Source organism: Oxyura jamaicensis, chromosome 1, assembly GCF_011077185.1.
Source record: "Oxyura jamaicensis isolate SHBP4307 breed ruddy duck chromosome 1, BPBGC_Ojam_1.0, whole genome shotgun sequence".
NCBI lineage: Eukaryota > Metazoa > Chordata > Aves > Anseriformes > Anatidae > Oxyura > Oxyura jamaicensis.
Window position 1 is genome coordinate 110387726 of NC_048893.1, and position 23036 is coordinate 110410761.

Below are 23036 nucleotides of genomic sequence, written 5' to 3' on the forward strand. Positions count from 1 at the left end.
GATAAGGGCTGCATAACTTTTGCATGACGGTCTATTCAAAGTCCTGGTCTTTCTTTGATTTATGTTGGTTCTAAGATGCCTTTCCTTCATTGTTTACTGAAATAAGGGCAATGAGAAAACAAGGAACAGATCTACCTCTTAACTTCTTGGTATAAAAAGGCATGTTTATGAATGAATATCTTTTCTGCAACCATCTTTCCCATACTGGGCACCGGCTGATCCTTGACTGCACTGTGTAAAGGTCAGGAGGGAATGCGCCTCACTGCACCAGGTTAGCAGGGGAAAAGATTACTCTAGTACACTACAGCCATGCATAGACATGATGTTTTACACACCAGTTCCTCCTAGGGTAGCCTTCCTGTCGCCATTTGGATGGTGGGATGCTGAACTCTGAGCAGGCTGCCAGGGGAGGGGAGCTCTAATCTCGGGATTTTTGCTCTGTTTGCCCGAGCTGCACCCACTGTGCAAGTAGGAAAGCAGAGCTCCTTGGCAAGAATTAACAGACGTGATGCCTGAAGGACAGAGCTTGCTGTTGCAGTTGTAGGCTGCTATGAATGGAGGCAGTGTAAGTAAGTATGAAGTGCCTTCTAGAAAGCTACTATCACTCTGTTATGATATACAGCCTTAGATGTGCGAATCGTCTCTCTCACTTAGCACAGAGGCGTGATCCTGAAAGCCTCCCAAATGAATGCACTGACTTAAGTGCGTTGAATGCAAGGACTGTAAAGCATTTTCAGGGCTGGAGAATTTGCAGAGCGCAGGGGATCCTGACGCACCTGCTGAGGAAGATATGCTGCCACATGCCCATGTGCCGGATGGGTGGAGGCAATCCTGGGATGCTGCCCTTCCACAGCAGCACGGAGCAACGGGTCATGAAAGAACTCCCCATGAGGAGTCCTTCCCAGGGCATGCCTGGGTTTTTCTCCATGAAGGAAGGCAAAAGCAGGTTTTCATCCAGCTCCACCAACTGTTCTGAATGTGAGTGGGCAAAAACTACTGCGCTCTGTTGCACTGCAGGCTTATTTAACTGTCTGCTCTAACTCCACAAAAGTGCTGACAACTTTAATGGAAGCCTGCAAGCAATTAACCAAATGCTTACCTTCTTCCTCAACAAGAGAGATGAAAACCATCTTTGAGACACCGGATAGAAAAAAATTGATAATATCCTGTAAATTTCCAAGTATGGAAATTACTTCTTGGTACCAAGAAAGCAGCTATCAGCCCAGCAGTACTTGAGATTACAAAAATGAAGATAAAAAGATTGTGTCCAACTGTTTGCCTTGATGCTTCAGCTTCTTACAGATGTAGGCTCTAAAAATGGAAAAGGGCAATCTTTTGTCCACAGATGAGAGCAGAGCCATAAGGTAAGAGTACTCCTCCATGCAGTAAGAGAACAAACCCATGACTCTTGTGGAAATGTCAAGTTTGGGAAAAACACCAAAACTGGTATTCCAGCTTAGTTAAATCATGTTAGTTTTACCTCAGCAACTCTCAACATGGATACTTATTTCATGGTAAGAATGCCAAAAGTGGAGTTAAAATTATAGTGGTATAATTACACTAGTAAATTTTCTAAGTTATTCTCAAACATGTGGCTGAATCCCTGTTTTGATTTGTGATCCAAGAGGGCTCTTTTTCAACAGCTGACGAGAAGTCAGTTCACTTAGGGCTGCATATACTTCTTGGTACAGAAATGTCTGCATACAAATTAAAAACAATAACTTGAAAGGTTGTTGCTTCTTGGAGGATGGTGGGTTGATCAAGAAGAAATTGGATCCAGATTCCTGTTTAAATTCTGGTGTTAATTATGTGGTGCAACTCCCTCTGAAATTAATGAAGTTATGCATATATATATATAAAAAAAAAAAAAAAAAAAAAAAAAAAGGTACAATTGAGCTATTTCTGCTTCCTCTGTTATACATGAAGGCTTTTCCAGTCTACTATAGCACAGGGAATATTTAATTATTAGCGGGTGCAGTTATGTCAGCAACTACTCCAGGGGAACTCCAAAACTTTTAAGATGTTGAATAAAATTTTTAGAAAAACAGAAAACCCCTTTTACAAAAGGCACTTAGGGGTTCAGGACTTTCAGTAACCATGACACAAAATGGAGCTTAGGTTTAATTTGAGAAATATGGTAAGTGCTTCATTTAGCCTTTAGCATAAAACTTTCAAATACGCCTTGTAGGAGTAGTATAACTGTCAAACTGTTCATACAACATAACACGAAAAATTAGTACTCACCTAATTTTAGCCGTATTGTACAGGAGTAAGACAGTGGTTTTTTTTTCTCTTATAATTTGTTGATAGATAGGACTGTACTATAGGAAAAGTTGTGTAAACCAAGCAGAAAATGATAAAAACAATTCAAATTATTAAATGAGTTTAGCCACCATGTAAAAGCTTCAGGGATAAGATTCTCAATACATTTTAGAGAAGCCTGAATAGAAATCCTAGGTTCCAAATCTCTTGAAAATTTAAAATTTAGCTTCTGGTTTTCAGTGCTAACCCAGTTCATTACTCCTATATTCGAATGTAAAAATTTTCAGTGTATATTGTAAATTACACTTGCAGTATACATACAGTTTCACCATATAAGAGGATCTTTAAAGCAGAGATCCGGCATTACTTAAGCATTATTTCTGTTGCTCTCAGTAAACATTTTTGATATTCGATACTGTTTTTTTTTTCAGAAAAAAAAAAAAAAAAAAAGCGAAGTCTTGAACACGATGGAAAGTCAGTATCTAATACTATACACTTTCTTCCCCTTTCATTAAAAAGGCAAGTGTCCAGTATACTTCCACAGTGACAGGAAAAATAAATTCTGTTTTACTGTAATCACTGACATTTAGTAAATGTTAGACTTCCTTTGATAAATCATTTGTTGAGTTCTGAAAAGAGCTTATTAAGTCTGAGTTTTTTAAATAGCAAGTCACTTTTCCTAATATTTAGTTCTTAGGTTTAGTTTCCTGATTTGACCGTATTAACAATGACAGTGATTTATAATCATACAGTCAAATAAACAAATGGGCATTTCACATAGTAGCACGGAAAACAGTTTTAGAATTGCTTCTGAATGATTTTTGACTTTTCAGTCTGTCTTAGAGAAGCTTATCCAAAGCCACTGAGGCAAACGGGAGTGTCTCTGATGTCTTCAGTGGGACTTGGATACATCCCAAAACAAATGGGTATTAAAGTTCAGTCATAAAAAGTGTCAGAGTGTAACTATTATATGAGCTCGTCTCCAGTCATTAACATGTTTTCTCTTTCCTGCAAGTGCCCATATCAAACAGAAGATACAACCAAGATGCTCTCTCTGACAACTTTACAAGTTGCACAGCACCCATGCCAGGCAGCAGATACAAAGAAGAGATTTATGATTCCGGCATCATGAAACCCAACAAAATAGAGAACAGGATTCAGCCACCTCACCATCTTATTAAAGAAGAAAACAAGTTAGCTTTTAACAGAGACCTACAAGAAAAAATGAGCATTAATGAAAGTTCTTTTTCAAACTCAATAGCTAATTCCTTGCTGCCAAAATCAGAATGTTTCCAGTCTAAAGCTATAGGACAATTAAGTCATCTCCTACCAGTGCCCTCCGTATATGAACAAACAAGACGGATTTGTATGAAAGAACCCAAATATGGGCATATTAGTCACCATGCTACGAATCTCGATGAAGTGGACAGTGATGAGAGAATGACTGTAAAGCTCGATCATGACTCTGAAAGTGAGTGTGTGATGGATGTAAGACCCTCTGGACAAGTTCCATTTGTGCTTCTAAATTATCACCATGTTTTAGCTAAACATGGCACATTTCAAACTTCATCATGTACAGCAACAGGACATGTAGGAGAAAATTACGGATACAATTCTGAGGAAGTAAATACATTTATTTACAAAAACCAAAGCCCCTCATCAGCTTCTTCTCCAGAAACCCACAAGGAAACTGCACTACCCCATTATATTGGAACTTCTGTAATAATAGCCAATGGAAGGTGACGGTAGTAGTAAAGTATTTACATGTAATCGAGAAGCCAAACTGTAATGATTTCCAAAAAGCATGAGTAAACATGGTTACATTTACTGAGCATAGCTGAAGGTCAATGAGGGACAGACTTGTGTGTTCCTGGCAAGCCATGTGTAACAGCACCTTCAAGGTCGGGAAAAAAGAACACATCTAGCTTCAGTGCTTCGTTGTCAAAGATTAAGCTCTGGTGCCAGTGAGAAGACTTGTTACAGATCTTATTTTTGTTATTTTATAGTGTGCAACAAAATTAAATGATAGGTGTTATATGCAGAGATTTATATGAAGAACATTTTTTTTCCCTTAACCCCTCCTTCTCAAAATGCATTCAAGATTTTTTTTTAAACATTATCATAAACTGTACATTCTAGTTTAGGTATTTTTGAGAAACTGTGTGAAACCTTACATCAACTCTCCACCCATATGTTAAATATCATGACAAATGAACTTTGTTTAAAGAGTGGTGATTTTTAGTATCTGTAATACAGTTATACAAACCAAACAGAACTCAGTTTGGAACACGATTATTTGTTAATTATCCAAAAGTTTTTAAAATAAATCAAATCTGATTTTGATTTATTTAAGATAGATTTCAGTATTTGGAGATTGTTACTGCCACCATTTAACTTAACAAGGAATGATATCATGACAAATTAATACATAAAAAGATACATATTAAAGGGTTACAGGTCTTGTCATGGCGAATTGGGACAAATCACATAGCAGGAACTAAAGATTATTCCCCATAAAAATGTAATAAGAAAAAGAAACTTCTAAAAAGTGTATTCCACTGAATATTCTGGGAGAATGCTGTGTAGTTTTTCAAACCAGCTAATCAAAAATACATTTTAATAATAGCACCAGAAAATGTTTTATTTATAGTCAAGGGAATAATGAACATTTACGCTCTATTTTAAACTTACTAGTAACCTTCTGAAGTTTGAAAAGTTCGTTTTTTAACACACTGCACTTCCTTAAGCATAAATCTCATCGTCAACACAAAGGTAAGACTTATATTTGCGTGATTCATGCACTTCACAAATTATGTCAGTGGACAATCTGAATAAGAAAAGTCAGAAGTCATTGCACAACCACAAGAAACAAGATTGCACTTGAAGTAAAGCCAGGTACATCATTGCTTTGAAGTGAACCCTTCACACACATCTCGATTTGTGTCAATAAACTAGAAAGCAAAAAGCATACAGTATATATTTAGATTCTGCCCAGCCTGTTAGGAATGGATCCCCCCCTTGTTTTACCTTCTTTGTAAAGTTTGCAAAACAAGAAATAAGAAAACATACGTTTTTATGTGTGTTTTCCTGAAAAGCTGGTCCAGTTTGTCGTTCACCCACTTCCAAAACCTTCAACTGCTTTTGATAAAACAACATATGGCTCCTTACATAATAGGTGTAAATAACAATAAAGGTTTTTGGAGAACTGAGTCAGCCATATTTAGCTACATTTCTTAGCCCCATTCAAAGCTAGTTTACATTTTAGAAACTTCTTTTCTCTTACCAGACTCTCTCCAAAGAGACCTTTGCTACAGAAAATGCTTACCTGGCTAGTGCAATATGGAAAAATACTTGCTCATGGATTGCACCTTGTCAGATAAAAATGTAATGAAATACACATTTTTTTAAAGTACACGTTCTCCATCTTGTATGTACAGCAATAATATTCAGTCACCTCCTTGCACGTATGGATTGCTATGAGTAAACAATAATAGTGTTAACGTGTTTGAAAATAATCTTCAGTATTTTTATTGTTTTCAATTAAAAGTTTAACATAGAAAGCTTTATTATGAAGCTAAATCAGTATTCACTTTCGAAATTCACAGCTGTCTGACTTAATTTGCTAAAAAAAGATACATTTCATGACAAATATAAGCAAAAATACCTAACCAGTCACTATGAGAATAGCGACTTTTTAGCAAGAATAAAAAAATAGCAAAACCAAACCAACATATTCACTTTAATTGTACTACTTGGTTTTTCTAAAGCTAGAGAAGAATTTCTCCAGAAATGTTGTGAGTCAGTATTATTATCATTCTGATTTCATTAATTGATGAGACTCAAGCTGGTTTTATAGTGGCTTTATTTAATAGCTTTCCCAGCCAGAGTTCCTCACAAACGCACCCAACTTCTTAGAAGATACAGTTATGCTACGACTTGTATGTTAATTTTCTTAAATTAAAACCATACCCTATTAAGGAGTAACTGACATTGTTTGCATCATTAAAAAGAAACCTGATGCACATCTCTTTCATACTACATGTCTCTCCATACATACCTCATTAGCGCATTGCTGCACATGAAGTCAATCTGGTGTATTTTTCTGTTCTTATATGTTATTCTCATAATAAAAACATGTTTTCAGGAATGTACAAATTAGGCTTTGGTTAAAAAACACCATTACTATTTTTCAGTAAAATACCACAAAATATTTTCCAGCCTCTAGCTTGTTATTCACACTTCCAGGCTTTATTCAACAAGCCTGAGTAGAGGAGGTGTTCCATCACTCTCCCACAGATGTTTTGCAGTATATGACATTCAAATACACAAATTTTCCCCGCTAGAAAATAATGAATCAATTATGCATTCACATATGATAATACAGAGTAGGTTTTAGAAAAGATCTGTGATTATAAAAGCAAATGTGTGAAACATTTTTCCTGCCATTCTAAAATAGAAATAGCAATTGCATATTCACATCTGGAATGTGAGTACATTATACTGAGAGAAAAATACAAGTTCAGACATCGACTTTTAGTCAGTTAAACTACAGATGTTTATAGTATGCTATTACTGTAGAATGTGGTACAGCCATCGACAGTGGCAAATTTTCTAATAATTGGAAAAAATTATGTCATGTAAGTGGAGTGTGAATTGCATTATGTTATGAAAAATAACTTAAGTTCTCTCCATCATACTTATTCGAGCCAGTACAGATATCTTTATCATAGATACCTTTATCATGCAACTTGATGGGATTTAAAATCTTGGGGGAGGTCAGGCCTAGCAAGTAAAGTCTATGCAGAATGAAAAAGAGAGTGAGAAGGGTAATTTACCAAAATATAAAGTTGGAAATGTTAATCCCATATTGATGTCTCAAAAGTTTTTATCCTATTAATAGAAAAAGTTCAATGTAAACAAGGTGGTAAGGGAACAGACTTCTCTCCAGGTTACAACCATGTAATTTCAAAAGGGCATTTAAGTAATTGAATGAAATTAAGCACAGTGGACTATAGGTGTAAAATCTGCTAATAGATCACTGAGATAAAGTGGAAATGCTATCTTTATGAATGGGATACCTGCCAGATATTAGCATTTCTCTAGAAATCACAAAACACAACACCAAGCATTTTTTTCAACATTTCAGTCATACTTCAAAAGCGACTCAGAGAAAATTTAATTTCATTTTTTCCTGAACATTAGATTTTGCTTTTTTTTTTTTTTTTTTTCATATATGATGCAGATATGAGCTATTTGGCAAACGTAGGTGAAAAAGCACGCAAAACAAACAACCTATTAATGCTCAGAATTATATATGTATTCCCTAAAAATGTAAAGCATTTTTGCTTATTTATTATGTAAAACAGAACTGTTAAAATGATAATAAAGTCCTGTAGCCAAAGGAAAAGTGAGTTTGATTTTTTTTTTTACCAGAAAACACAAGGTTTCACAAAGAATAAAACTGTATATTTGAAAATTTATTTCAATTATAACACTATATCTGACAGTTAGTGTATCATAAAATACAAGGAATTATGTATGCTGTTTAAGCCACATTGCATTTTAAAGGGAGAGTCTTGGAGAATGGAAAATAACACAGAATCACTAATGAAACACCCTAATGCAAGATATTCAAATACAGCATGAGTTTACAGTTCATCCCTGCAGTTCTTTTTTGCTTAGTTGTTTGCTACATGATGATACTCTGCTGCATGTCACCATTTTTTGACCTCTGTTCTAACTTCAGTCCAGATTTAATTTCTTTGGTGTCTGATCATTGCTGTGCATCACTACTGTAACTTATGCATGCAAATGCTTTTATCAAGCCAGCTTCCCCCAGGAATGAATCAACTGTTAGCAGCACAAATCTTTTTCACGACACCTACTAAGCTGTACTTCAGAAAAATTTGATGTAGATATTGCATATTACAAAGTAGTTGCAGAGAGTAATTGTTTAGACTGCTGAGGTCTTGTAGCTGGATCAGAAAAAGAAAAAGAAAAATAAATTAAAAAACCCCAACAGTTGCACAATTAAACAGCAGCATAAAGAATTAAATACTTTAATATTATTTCTAGATAATAGCCCTTGAAGTATATTATATTTGCTGGATAGATTTTAACAACGCTCTGAAGTCTTATAAAACATTTTAATAGAAGTAAGATGTACTATTTGAACTCTTAAATGTTAAGTACATTAATACTTTTTCAAATCTTTGGAAACAGCATTGGTTCTGTCTGGACATAACCTGCTTACTCTCTCTGAACACAGACGTGCCAACACACCCTGCTTGCTCTGCAGAAGTTTTCTTATCAATAAACAATCTCTATAGATATTTTCACAATGTGTAATTCAAGAAACCTTATAACAGTCTCGGAGAAAAAAATGAAGTCACAGAAATATGGACACCATAATAAATGTTTTTGAAAGCACTTCATCAAGAAAATAGTTTAAGATATGACATCAGCCTCACAATGAAATAAGTGGTTTACTAATCTAGACATTTAATAAAATTAAACATTTTCAGTGCATTACTTCTGGGTCTGGAGATGTCTGATTCTCTCCATACCTATATTCAGAGACCACACTACACCACATTTGTCTGTCTTATGTAAAGAACAATAATAAAAATGATTTCTATACAAAAATGTTGTGGTTTTCTGGGTGTGCCAAGTTTGCCATAAAAAGAACAAGATTACTGGCTGTGCTCCCCAAATACCTTAAGATGAGTGCGGTATAGGAAGGTTCACGGGCTTTGGCAGTAACAGCTGCTAGCCAGAATGACCTGATTCCGCTGCTCTGTATATAACATGAATTTTCTTTGTGAAGTTCTTTGGTTCTTCTGAAGGAAAGGTCAAGTCTGTAACAAATGCTTTATCCAACTCAAGGCTGTTTCCACAAGACAGAAGGTAGTAGTTTTACACACACAGGAAGAGGCCACTAAAAAGCTGAGGCAAAGTGGTATTCCCACACCATCTACCTATGCTCTGACAAATCCACACTTGATTAGTTCTTATTTATAGAAAGGAAGTTCAATGCTAAGTTTCAATGCAAACCTTTCCAGAATAATCTTACAACTCAAAGCAAGAATAAAACATGCTTTTCATTAAAAAAGACTATGAAGAAATCCAAAATGGAATGATAGCAACCATGAAATATTGCAGCGTTTTACTATTAAAAAATACATCTGCCTTCTGCTCACTGTGATAGCTTAGTGAAGTGAAATTTTGCAGGTACTCCATTATGTCCTTCCAACAGGAACGTGTTTTATCATTTTTCCCCATCATTCTTATAAAGTACTTATCCCTAGCATAGAGAGAGCATATTTTAAGGAAGCAATTCAAGTCAAAACCTGATGCCCAGCCTGATCATTAAAAGGAATCTCTGCAGGCACTCATCGGTGTATCTGAAATACGAGTGATATCAATGATGTTTCCTATTGGCACAGTATCCTGTACCAAAACAGAGATAGTGTTTTAGCTACAAATTTCATATTGAGATACAGATCTAAAGTTTTGTAAAACTGTGTGGTTGAAAAAAACAGTACCAGAATTTTGCTTTTCCCAGCTGACCAGCAGCAGCATGCAATGTTTATGAGCTACTTGAAGGAAAAGGTAAAAAAGAAGTGAAGATGCACAAAGATGTGTACATACACACACGCACACACACACACACAAACACGCTATATATACGTATATATATCTATATATAAACGGGCTCTTTTTTATTTAAACTTTATCAACTCAGATTCAAATTTCATTCAATTATAATACACATCAATATTTGGTTCTGGAATGAAGGTAGCTGCCAAAATTTAACAGCCCAAAGTAGTTTTGAAGCATCTGGTAGGAAAATGTAAAAATCGGTGTTCATGTGTATCATTTTAACTAAGCCAATTAACAGCTGTTTACACTCCACTGTACTATGAAATATTGGTGTGCAGTCTCATATGATGCAGATCACAAGGGAAAACAAAACAGCAGGCGACAGACAACCAGGCACGCACACTTATATACTGTGATATGGAGCAAAAAGTCCTAAATGTACGAGGAACAACTTAATTTTTAGCACTTGCTGCCAAACCACCTAAAACCTAATATGTGAGGATTACTCTAAATTACCATTACAGACTAGCTTCCTTGCTTTAAGACTTCTTGGCTTTGTAACTGAAACAATCTACTAACATGTTCAGATTGTTTATGAGGTGAACTTTAACCAAAAAAAAAAAAGAAAACATTGCTGGCTAGTAGACAGAAGTCCTTTGTGGAAACCAATTTGGCTGATCCACCTTTAGTAGGGACAAGGTAACATAATAAGCAGTGTTGCCTACTTGAGGAAATGAAGCTGGCCACATCACACCTATGATAAACTTTTCATTTGTAGAGAACCATTTGAAGTGCTCTGGTGGCCAGCCTCCTGGTACAAATTCATCTTGCACAGGAGAAAACCCAACAAGCTGCCTATCACACAGATGCTCCCACAGTGCCTACCTCACGATATTTTCCAAACATGACCACACTAACACTGTGCAGCCAGCCCCAAAAGCAAGTTATTTCCAAGTCAGCACATGTTAAACCTCTTGTTCCCAGTGGTTAACAGCAAAACCAGATGCCCTACTTTGGGAAAGGAGGTGTGAAACCAGAAATGATGGAAGAGAATTTGGACACAGGTAACGGTGTGTTTTCTTGTTTTCACTGTAGTAACTGTTTACGGCAGAGATCTTAAGGAGTGGGGCATTTTCTCTTACTTGTTCTCTTAACTACTTTACCAATACAGTGGAATTACTATTAAACTCCAAACTGTTTAGACTTCAATCCCCTGGAATGGAATCCTATGATAACCCAGATAAGAGCTTTTCAACTAGGTGCTACACCAGTCATGACCTCCAGTGGGCTATTCTTATAGGGCTAAAACCTCTTGGAAGACTGTAATTTAAAGGAAATATGAGATGATTTGCTTAGATCCAACTGAGCAGGAAAAGCAAAAATATATTGGTATAACCAACCACAGTTCTTACGAGCTGATGGAAAACTCCAAAAACTCAAGGCAGCCATGACAGAGTTGCAGACCTGAGACCAAAGCACAGTATGTAAACTGTTGTACAGGTCCATATGGAGAAGAACCAAGTCAGCAAGGTTCTACTTAGACCTGAAGCTAAGCACAGCGGTAAGCCCACTAATTCAGAAATATACAATGAGCTGTTCTAGATGATTCCACTGCAGACAACAACAAAAAAACCTGAATCTAGTTAATAAAAACATGGTAAATATGTACATCTTGTACTGTATTGCGCTAAGCACAACGAAAACACCCCTTCTGAAAACAAAACATTTTGCCAAATACAGTGCGTAATCGAAGAAAAAGTTCTGTTCATTACAAAGTACTTATTTGAAATCCTTTTAAAGAATAGGTGCTTATAAAGAATGGCAACATAGATGTGTTTTTAAGTTAATGCAACAGAATAGAGAACTTTAGCAAAAGATAATTCCTTCTTCTTAAACTCTTGAAGTTATCCATCTCAAAGAACAAAGAGATTAGAAATTGGAAGAAAAAAAAACAAAACAAACAAACAAAAAAAAAACGCCACCAACCACCCTCCCACCTTTAAGCAAGTTTAGCTGCTTGGTGTTGAATAGTAAAGAGCCTCCTTTTGCGTTGTGAGCTCTGAGGACTATTAATGCTTTGGAATTATGAGGTTTCTCAGCATGTCAAAAGAGTTGCCGTCTGGATGCACAGACTCTACACCTTTGCCTTCTTCATGAACTTGAAGGAATCCATAATCATCTATCCCAACTATCCATGCAATTGGGCCCTCCTCATTGTAGAGATGGACTTGCTTACCACTGTCATTAAAGAAAACCAGACAGTTATGAATTAATTGATTGCAGAAACAATAAGAAAAAAACATAGAGAAACAATAAAAATAGCGCATATGACAATAACCACAATAACATAAAAATATTCTAGTAGAACATCCATACTTCATGGATTATTAACAGAAAATGTTTTTCAGCAATATTTTCTATTTCCTGTTTTAATTTCTTTCTGTGGAATTAACAGTAACACTCCTCCCCCCTTTTTTTTTCTTTTTGTAGAAGACATGAGTACAGCAGCTTTGTAAAATACCTAGAAACACTCTTTAACCTGAGCTAGTCCATTGATTTTACTATGTGTTATATTCACTCTCACCATAGAATCACATCCTACTTAGGAATATATATTTCAGTTAAGTCACCAGTTTTTAAGGCAACCTGGTAAAACATTTAAAATGGAAGATAAAACATCCACAAATTATCTCTAACTTTCTTAAAAGAGAAGAACATTATGCTTACCTGTGTATCCAGTACTTGTAGTAACGGGGAAGAACTCCATTGGGCCCTTTCTCCTGAAAAATATCTATAAGCCTCTCTAGCACAGTTACAGTTCTTGCAATAAGGCAATCTGCAGTTAAAGGCTTCAGTTTTGTCCCCTCTTCCTTATTAAATTTTGTGATGAGGTCATTGATGCAGATGGTGGGGTTGCTGTTATTCACATTAAATCCAAAGCCTGAAGAAGACAAACCAAAAGAATGGGACAGGATATGTAAATATGACTATTTTGTCTCTACTAAAATGTTCGTACTTCAACTAGCTGATATATTATTATCTCTGAGGATTTTTTCCAGTATTTCTTCAGTCTCTTACATCTTTAGATCTTTCTATTTGCATAATTACAAATTACAGTCCAGATTTGACTTGTTTCTTGTCCTTAAAGTGCCTCTTCAAAATTGTAGAAGCAAATCCAGTACAGTCCTCTCAACAAAACACCACCCTATCATGGAGGTTTACAAAGATGTGAAGTGGCAACTTGCATATTGCTTATAATAATATCAAAGTGAAAAATTCTTTTGCTCACTCTAAGAAGACAGGTAATTAGCTAATTGAGAGCAAATCCTTGATCATACTCTGAGATGCAGCTTTATCTTTCAGTTTAAAAATTAATTAAGAGTACTTTCTGTTTACTACAGTTAGCTGATTTCATTTTCTGAATTAAGCTTTGTTACTCAGCTGATAAGACTTGTTTGGCTTGCTGTGAAAAGCCCAGAAGATTTAAGTTTGCTGGGTAAGACTCCAGTTTGCTTAATCTATTTTACCACAGCATATCCTTTAGAAGCCTCAAGTCTCTCACTGAGATTTCTCCAGCTATAATAACGTTGGCAGAATGCCTTTCTTATTTAAATATGCCTCCTGGGGCCTTTTTTGCAGCCTGCTGAAACAGGCTTCAAGGGATGTAAAGAAATATATTGTATTACCTGTTTATTTTTTCTCCTAATAATTTGGATTTTCTTTCCTCAGACATTTGGGATAAAACACCAGTCCTGTCAATCAGGTTTAGACATGATGCACCTCCATCTGTAGGAAGGTCCAGATGCATTGTTTTGTAAATTTGCTATTAATGAGACTGTTCATATATGGAATTAATTTGTATTAACCATGAGGAGAAGGATCTCTTCAGTGAAAAGGAGTTTTTGACTTCTAACTAATCGGAGAATGTGTAGAAGAAAGCCACAGTAATATCAATGCCAGGATATCAATCTCACTGAAATGAGGAAAGATGTATTATCAGGAAGACACAAAGGAAAATGAACTGGAAAAAATAATATGCCATGCCAGCAGATCACAACTCAGCTGTTTAAACTCAAATATAATACAAGTGAAGAAAGAATGACAGTACTCATTATGCTCTGTTATGTACTGTCAGGGTGCAAAATGCAGCCTTTGCATCCATCTGCAGGCTAAAGGCACTCAGGTGTGTATGTATGGAGATCACTAGTTTCCTAAAACTGAAATGGACATGAGAAACATACTGAGATGATGAGCTCAGATGAGGCAGTAGCATCCGGGTCCTGCACCTGGGGCGCAATAACCCCAAGCAGAGCTACAGGCTGGGAGATGAGTGGTTGGAGAGCTGCCAGGCAGAGAAGGACCTGGGAGTGATGGTTGATAGTCGGCTGAATATGAGCCAGCAGTGTGCTCAGGTGGCCAAGAAGGCCAGCAGCATCCTGGCTTGCATAAGAAACAGTGTGGCCAGCAGGGCCAGGGAGGTGATCGTCCCCCTGTACTCGGCTCTGGTGAGGCCGCACCTCGAGTACTGTGTTCAGTTTTGGGCCACTCGCTACAAGAAGGACATGGAGGTGCTCGAGCGAGTCCAGAGAAGGGCTACGAAGCTCGTGAAGGGTCTGGAGAACAAGTCTTACGAGGAGTGGCTGAGGGAGCTGGGACTGTTCAGCCTGGAGAAAAGGAGGCTCAGGGGTGACCTTATTGCTCTCTACAGGTACCTCAAGGGTGCCTGTAGCGAGGTGGGGGTTGGTCTGTTCTCCCACGTGCCTGGTGACAGGACGATTGGGAATGGGCTTAAGTTGCGCCAGGGGAGTTTTAGGTTGGATGTTAGGAAGAACTTCTTTATCGAAAGGGTTGTTAGACACTGGAACGGGCTGCCCAGGGAAGTGGTGGTGTCACCATCCCTGGAGGTCTTTAAAAGATGTTTAGATGTAGAGCTTAGGGATATGGTTTAGTGGGGACTGTTAGTGTTAGATCAGAGGTTGGACTTGATGATCTTGAGGTCTCTTCCAACCTAGAAAATTCTGTAATTCTGTGATTCTGTGATCTGGGAATAAGCATGGTGGCAAAAATGTAGACAGCTAATCTGAAAAATATGAGGTGCTCAGGGCATCTTGTCTTGCCCATGTGAGAAGAGTAAATAATAATAATTTAACACTAACCTTGCAGCATATTGATGTGACTAAAACTTCCAATTCTAGGGCTAGTATTGGCTTGAGCATCTGCGCACTGTTCTCCCCCACTCTGAGCAGGCATTCCTTAGCTCCACACAGAGGTAGACAGAGCTTTTGCAGGTCAGGCACGTTGGCTGTCTCTTTCAGTCCATTTATATTTGACTACCTATGTCTGTTCTGAATCTGGCCCTTACACCAAAGAAGTGTATTCTGCAGAACTCCTCTTCCCAAAGTCCTATAACAACTAAGTACTTTTTAAAAAAATAATGTTTTAAATGTGTTCTTTTTTCCTTCCTTTTTCATACAAGTATGAACATGAACCATGCCATCTGTGAGGCCTCAAGCATACAGTACAGGTGAGAAGGCAGGTCTGTCTCTTGCCCACCTCTTCTTCTGAGGTACTTCTTAGAGCAGTGAAGCCACGTACATGACCTGTGATTTTGATCATTACCCTCATGGGATTTTCTTTATGAGTGCTAAGTAATCTGTGGGGTCTAGGAAAGGAATCTGCATGACGGTAGAAAGAGGATGATGCATCTAGCTAATCTTTGCTGTTGCAGAATTTTGATCTCGTTGCTACTACTAATAAAAGAAATTAGGTGTCATGAGTCACCCCTACTGCTCTCAGTGCCATCACTGAAATGATGGAAAAGATCCTTGGCATAGTATATAACAAGTAACTTTCTTTTGGTTGGAAGCTTCTAAGATTAAAAATTGATGAAAATATATAATTTGTTTATACTTCAGAGCTATCATCACCAAGATGACTCCTATGGGCATCAGAGAGAATGCATACGGCAAGTTTCCATTTTAATTTAAATGTTTTGGTGTTTGCAATAAGCAGCTCAAGGTGCAAATCTAAGCTGTCATGTGCAAAGAGACATTTGACAAGAGGAACAGTTTTTAAGCCATTATTTGCTTTTCTTGTGTTAACCAGCTCAAGCCCTGGAACAACACATGGAAGCTGTAAATGGTTGATGGGGCACAGAGAGACTCTTTAAGCATCTCAGTTTAACGTCCATTCCGTAAATGTAGACCATCTCCAAAATGAGGATATAACAATTAAACAGAAAATATAATTGTTGGGCAAGCTTCACAGAAGAAGGTGGTGGAAATACTTCGACTTTGATGTCTTTCCCTGTTAAAGCACTGCCACTTGCTGGAAAATACACATACAGTCTTTTTGGGACTGGCCTTGCTACCTTTTTGGAATCAGCCTTCCAGATAGACTGTTCATCTTCAAAATGAACAAATAGTCTGTCATTTTGCCCCTCCCAGCCATCCTAACCACTTTGCAAATTTTATGTTTTCGGAGAACTAAAGAAAGAGAGTATTTAATCAAATAATTACGACACTGCTGCTTCACTGGTAACATGCCAATTTCTGAAAAGATACCAACAGAAGCAAGTTACAAATAAATTTAAAAGGACAAAAGGAGAAATGAAAACATTACAATCTGTACATAGCTCTTTCTCTCCTGATTTAAATGGCATGTTATTTATTTACCTATTTGTCACGTTGGAAAAAAAATGAAAACCAAAAAAATCATACATTTTTCTGTATATTCTACTAGTTTTGCAATAGATCAAGGACATTTTCCCTCTCTCTTGTAATGCTCTTTCTTTGAACCCCACTACACCAGCCCAGATGCTTGCATTTATGTTTTCCTTGTCAAGCATATGGAATTCTTAAGAAGAATGAAAACATTTACTTTATGTGCTTTCTTTTGTTTTAATACTGTGCTTTATTTCCTTACGCCTGCTGTCATTATTTCTCCTTGTCCTTATCATTTGAAATCATAAAAGACATTAACAGCAAATTTCTTTAGGAAAAAAAAAAAGAAGAAAGTATAGAAAAGCTTAAAAATAGACATTTACCAATAAGTATATGAAATGTTGTTTCAATAAGTGTAGAGGTTACCAGAACTCCACCAAGCTTCATAAGATCACTGTAATAAATATCATTTGGCCATTTTACTCGCAGTTCAATGTCCTAAAGAAACAAAACCAGACACACTTAGAAACAATTTATTCTGAAACTGATTATAAGATCATGGCTCATTCATCACTCCATATTCTATATTTTCTGTACCTCTTTACCACACTGGATGTGATACTGTCAGCTCTTCATAATATGAACTTATTTAAGGGTTTCACAAATGTTACTGATAAAATCATGGTATCATGGTTACATGGTCTACTAAAGAGGTTGACAGCTGTCAGAGAAAAGTTTAAATTTAGTTAAAAATAAATAAATAATGGTAGATAATAAAGTCTTATAGTAACCAAAAAGGAGAACTAAAGATAGTAGAGATTTATAGAGATATAGTAGAGATTTATAGACTCAAAATCATAAGGTTTTATAGAATTCACTTAATTCATTATGCGCTATTAAAGAACTGAAAGATCTGTTCAAGAAAGATGAAAACTGGCAGCAAGGGTGGGTCACTGCTGATAAAGTGTAAGTGATCAGAGTAAATCCACAATAATATCAACTCTACATTTGAGGATCTTTGAAGAAACCAGACAAGGAGACAGTGATATCTTGAATTTAGCAGACAGGAGAAATTCCAGTTCACAACTATGTAAATACTTCAGTAATATTCTAAATATATTCATGCTTTTCGGCAGCTATGCTGAAGCAACACAGTGGAGCTGGAAACACAAACTGTGCTGTATGACACCGTTCCAGTGCAATAGAGAAGTTTTTGTTGAAACCATAGAACTGAACTGAACTTTGCAATGGCTACTTAAACACAAAAAGAAAGCAATGTGCTTCTTGTAGTTTGAAAAACTGCATATGACCGTATCCCAAGAGGCAGATTATGGGAGGTGCTCCAGGACTACAAGAGCCATATTCCCTGCTATTGTAGATTATAAAATCCCTTTACAGGATGTGTGAAAACTGCACCTGGGTCCATGTCTATTTCTCTGACAGATTTAAAGGCCAGAGAGGAGTCCATTACACATACATTGACAGGAAATACTAACTGATTTTGCTATCAAAGCATTCTAAGATAATACCACCAATTTATATTAATTACCAACTTGACTCTTCACACTGTGAAAGGATTTAGAGAAGACTCTTGAGACATACAAAGTATGCCACAGTTATACAGTATTATCAGTGTTAAGAGATCTTCTGAAGGTAACCAAAGGAGATGCCCCTATTCTTTCTGCAAAAGAATGACAGTGTATTCACTAGATCTTAATTAGGGAATCCATATGCCTGTAAGACACTGGGCACTTATTTAGCATGGCAACTGAGGTCAGAAGCAAGCATGAAAAGCAAACAAGTCTGTGGGGTATTTTCATGAGACAAACTACACAGTAAAGACGTATGCTGTTTGCCACAAAACAGAGTGACAAGGTTCTGCATAACTATCAGTGTGTCAAAGAATTGATGGGTAAGGCACAGTGGGAATGGAGCATGTTCTCATTTTCCTTTACTAGAGTGAGATTTCTGCTGTTTTCAGAATGGGAAAGCAAAACACTCTCTGGATATAAGCTTGTTTGAATTTGCAGCACTAACATTTGACAGGAAAACTTACAATTGAACTGTCAGAGTTTGTCAAAAGAGAGTCCAGAACAAAGGCCTCAATTGCTGCCTATTTAGAGCTGCAAACATTCATGACAGAATCCTAAAAACGATGACTGAATGATAAACTGAAACACATGCATTTCATATCTGTCTATGGAAATCCTGAAATGGACTTTGGGCATAACAAACCCCATTAGAATGTGTTAAAGAAATATTAAGATTCCCCATACTCCCACAGAGGTAAAGAAATTCAGAGGTAAGAATAAAAACACTTCTCTAAATTAGCCAATTGTTTTCAGCTGCTACAGTTTGTATGGCATGACTGTTCATTTGACATAAAGAAAAGCCCTGCAATACACAAGTCTAAATAAAGGGGAAATTGAAGCTCTGAGTTTCAGACAAATCCTTGAAATTCCTTGCTTCAATGTACTTGAGTCCAGACCCGTAACACTGTTTTAACCCATTGTCTAGGACTTGACTTCCTGGGGAGTGGGATGGGACACCACAACAGAATTCAATCCTCTCAAATATCCCCAGGAAGACTTCTTAGTATGTATTTCTCTACTTGAAAAGAGATTCATCAGCTTTGCCTGGGTCATACCAAGCTAGTGGGAAGACAGGAAGTATCCAAATAAGTTTGGTATCCCAGTATCTGCATTAGTGGTACATATTATCTTTATAGTACTATTTAGTACATCAGTCACATTCTTCCTCTTGAATGCAATAAAATACAAAATGCCACAGTATATCGGGGTAGGCATACAGAAGCAAAACCACCTTCATTCATAAATTAACTCCTTCCCCAGTCAGACTCATATTTTATAAAACTAACCTTTGTCCCTTCTATTCTAAATGGTTAAATTATTCACTCTAGCCAAATATTTTATATTGCAAATTTTAGCCTGAAGCATTTTGTTTTTATAGTCAAGTTATGAAGCACTGAAGTTAGAAGGTTTTAATAGAAAGGCTGACAGACCCTAAACTTCAGCAAAGCTACTGGGTGCCACTATAATAAAGTTCATGTGTAAATGTGTATAAGTCATTGATTTTCTGTAATATAGGAAACATATGCTTTAGTTAACTACTTCTGTAAAATACCGAAGTTTTATAGTTAGCAAATATTAGGAAATGGTAACATTAAAAAGGAGATATATGAGGTGATGAAGAAGACTGGTTCTTCATTTTAATACTGATGACAGGACACTTGATTCCCTCTTGAGAGCAATACTCCTAAGTTCTTGCCTTAGAAATCAGTTTTCAACTTTAAACAAGGGTTGGAAAAATCCTTTAAAAGGGATAAAATGACCACTGAAACAGAACTGACAAAAAAAAGCAGAAAAGGATTTGTCAGTTTTATTCATTTTTCCTTCCTCCCTCTTCCGCAACTCCTTCAGAACCAAAGCAAATCAACTCAATTGTTAGACAAACAAAAAAGACATTTTCTTTATTGCTGAAGACTGAGTCTTAAGTTTCATCAGATTATGAGTGAAATGAGGGCAGTATACTTAATCAACTCAATAAAAGACAGTATTCATCATATGCATACTAGATTTCTTACTACCTATAAATTAAGAATATATGAAGGCTAAACTTACTACTGTTGTTTACCACTGTATTAGTGTTGAGTCATTCAGTGCAAAGAAGACGTAGTAAAAACTCAGAATTTCAGGAAAATGGAAACAGAAATAGAAATTTTGATAAAATTAAAGTGAGATACCTCATATCCTGGTATTGATCTAACTGACTCTACCATTGCCAAGGACACTAGGTGTTGAATGAAAGGAATTCTCTGGCCCAGGTTGGAATGTAGAGGAACTGTGATATGTAAAGTGGATAGTGCACAACCCATGGGACTGAGCCAAACATTTCCACCACGACCTGGGGAGGGAAAAAAAACACGATTTCAACACAAGAAAAAAAAATATTAAAAACATCACTTTGTTAATGTAGACAACTACAGAAGAGAAAGATTCAATAGTACCAACCTGAGAACATACAATAAGTCCTACAAAGGAGTTTCCAAACTTATTTTGAAATTTAAAAAGTTAAAGTGCAAAGCTTTAACTTTCTTAAATTAAAACAAACAAACAAACAACAACAACAAAAAAGCAGGCTGTTTAGAGTGCATTCTGCTACTGGTTTCCTATAATGTCCTAACTTACTTGCTTCCAAGCTCCGCCTGGTATTTGGGAACATACGCATTTCAAATAATCCTTCTTTGAGTGAAGAAATATTTGTGAAGATCCTCTGTGTGTGTGTCTACAAATCCATACACATTGTGAATCAACTTGACACAAGTGATATCAGAGTCAGAAACCAGGTAAGTGACTTTATATAGACGTGTGCTCAGAAAAGCTTATTACGCTGGGCACTGTGCTTTTCTAATAAACTTAAAGTGGCTTTTATATCAGTTGTAGCACTTTTCTAGACAAGAGGCATAACCTGCTTGTATTTTCTTGCAACAGATTGTGAAAGCCCACATGACGTTTCAAGACAGTCCTGTAGACTCAACAAAACCTCTCTGACAAAAGTCTTCCAGTCTGACAACCCAGTCTTGTTCTAGTTAAATCAAACCGGAGTTCTGATTTGGAAGTCTGAATTGTATTACACTAAATGTAGTGATGGCAGTTTCCATGACTGGAGACTTTCTGGCAGAAAGTAGAAGACCACTAAATCATTTCTGCAAAAGCCACCAAACATCCTGAAAATGTTTACTTTGGTCTCTGTTAACTTAGGTTTTGAGTTTAAATCCACAGTTCAAGCAAGAGGAGAAGAGAACATTATTATTCTGTAGTTAATTATCAAAAATACTCATAATGTATCTTTAACGAAGCTATGTGACATTAAAATGTCCTATTTTGTATGTTTAATATGCATTTATTAGCACAAGAAGGAAATTTACTAACCTTTCCCTTGTGTTTGTCGAACAGCAATTGCTATTAAACCCATCTCCTCAGGCAACTTGAACATTAACCTGCCAATTAAGGAAAAAAAAATGCTTATCAGCTGAAACACTAAGCTACATTCATGAAAATCTAGGTTTAAATATCAGGTAATATTTTACTTTAACATTGCACTACCATTTATCCGTTTTCAGTTAATATTTATTCTTGACCAAAAAGCATTAGAATATTAAAAAAGATTAATTGAAAAATTATCATGTAAAACATTGCTGTATCTGTTACACTGGAAAAAGTTATAGCCATAGTTCATTTAAGGTGCCTTCTGATAACATACGTTTTGTATTTCTTCGCATTTTCTTGAAGTGCTTATTTTTTTGCGTGTCGCTATCTTCAGTAAGTGACAACTAGCAATTCTAGACATTTGTTTCTACTTAAAGCAAATTTTTGTTCATACTACAGAATATAACAGCAGCAGTTTCTGATTATTTAGAAAACCAATATGGTGGCAATAAAGCAGTTTAAAAGATACACTATCCCCTGAGAACTAATTATGATTTAACTACAGTAAATAAATCTACACCTTCTGAGAGCTCTAGAGAACACTGGCTTATTTTAGGCTTGTGTTCTGCTTTTAAAATAGTTTCACTTAAAAGAATACTAACTTTCCTCTGGGGATAAGTAGAAAGTGCACTTTAACACCACCAAATGAGTCAAGGCAAGACTTTAAAAAAGAAGAAAAAAACCCTACTGTGAGAACTTAGTTCGAGCTGCTTTAAAACAGATCTGAACTGTGCTGTGATCCTTCTTCATTTCACATTTTTGGGAAGAGTTATTTAACAGATAAAATAGATATTCAAGATGGTGCCAGCAAAGCAAACCGAGAGAGTGATTTATAGCCTAAAAACCTCCTTCCAATATGGGCACAAACATCATGCTGTTCATTCGTATAAAAGTGGTCTTGTCTCGGAGATAAGTGCAGCCCAATCCTTCAGAGTTATTTCCTCTGAATTTCAGATACATATGAGAGGCCTTTCAAGTTCAGAAATCAAGCAAGTATCCCCGAGCAGAAGGGACCAGCTCCAAGCAGAAATGTACCCCTACTGCTCACTAGGCACAAACATTTTGGCAGACATCAAGTTAAGGAACCATCCATCTCTCCTGCTTCAGTTTGCAAAGTAGGGCTTTAGTAACTGCTGGGGCAACATCAGTAGCAAAAAGTTTCAGAATAGCTTTCAGATGGCTGACTTGCTTTCATAATCATCAAAATGGTAGGTTATTTGAGGGCCCAAGCAAAGTCTGGATCATAAATGCCTTCACTCATCTGAAATACTTGAACCAAAACTGACAGAAGCCTTAACAGGCCCAAGGATGTTTTTCCACAGTACCACAGAATCAGTGAGACATATCAGTCAGCAATAGCCAGATCTTTTTGCCAGTCCCCTTCCGTTTGACATGTATTATGGCTCGGTAATTCCTTCCTTTGGACACTATCGATTAGGCGTCGAGACCAGGATCACCCATCTACCCTCAGCATTAAAAATACACCTCCACTTATGCTGGG

At 36.6% G+C, this 23036-nt stretch overlaps 2 protein-coding genes across 3 annotated transcripts in view; one reads left to right on the forward strand and one right to left on the reverse strand.

Moving 5' to 3' along the window:
- Positions 1-4038, forward strand: part of SIM2 (SIM bHLH transcription factor 2) — a 56060-nt gene extending 52022 nt beyond the window's left edge. The window contains exon 12 of the mRNA XM_035315756.1: positions 3278-4038. Within this exon, the coding sequence (XP_035171647.1) occupies positions 3278-4005 (728 nt within the window). The 3' untranslated portion in view covers positions 4006-4038. The remainder of the gene's footprint in view (positions 1-3277) is intronic.
- Positions 4039-4373: 335 nt separating this feature from the next.
- Positions 4374-23036, reverse strand: part of HLCS (holocarboxylase synthetase) — a 129635-nt gene continuing 110972 nt past the window's right edge. For both annotated transcript variants that reach the window (XM_035315754.1, XM_035315755.1), the window contains 5 exons: positions 21479-21546; positions 20290-20450; positions 16910-17024; positions 12592-12805; positions 4374-12102 (listed from right to left, as the gene is read on the reverse strand). In XM_035315754.1, the coding sequence (XP_035171645.1) occupies positions 11934-12102; positions 12592-12805; positions 16910-17024; positions 20290-20450; positions 21479-21546 (727 nt within the window). In that variant the 3' untranslated portion in view covers positions 4374-11933. The remainder of the gene's footprint in view (positions 12103-12591; positions 12806-16909; positions 17025-20289; positions 20451-21478; positions 21547-23036) is intronic.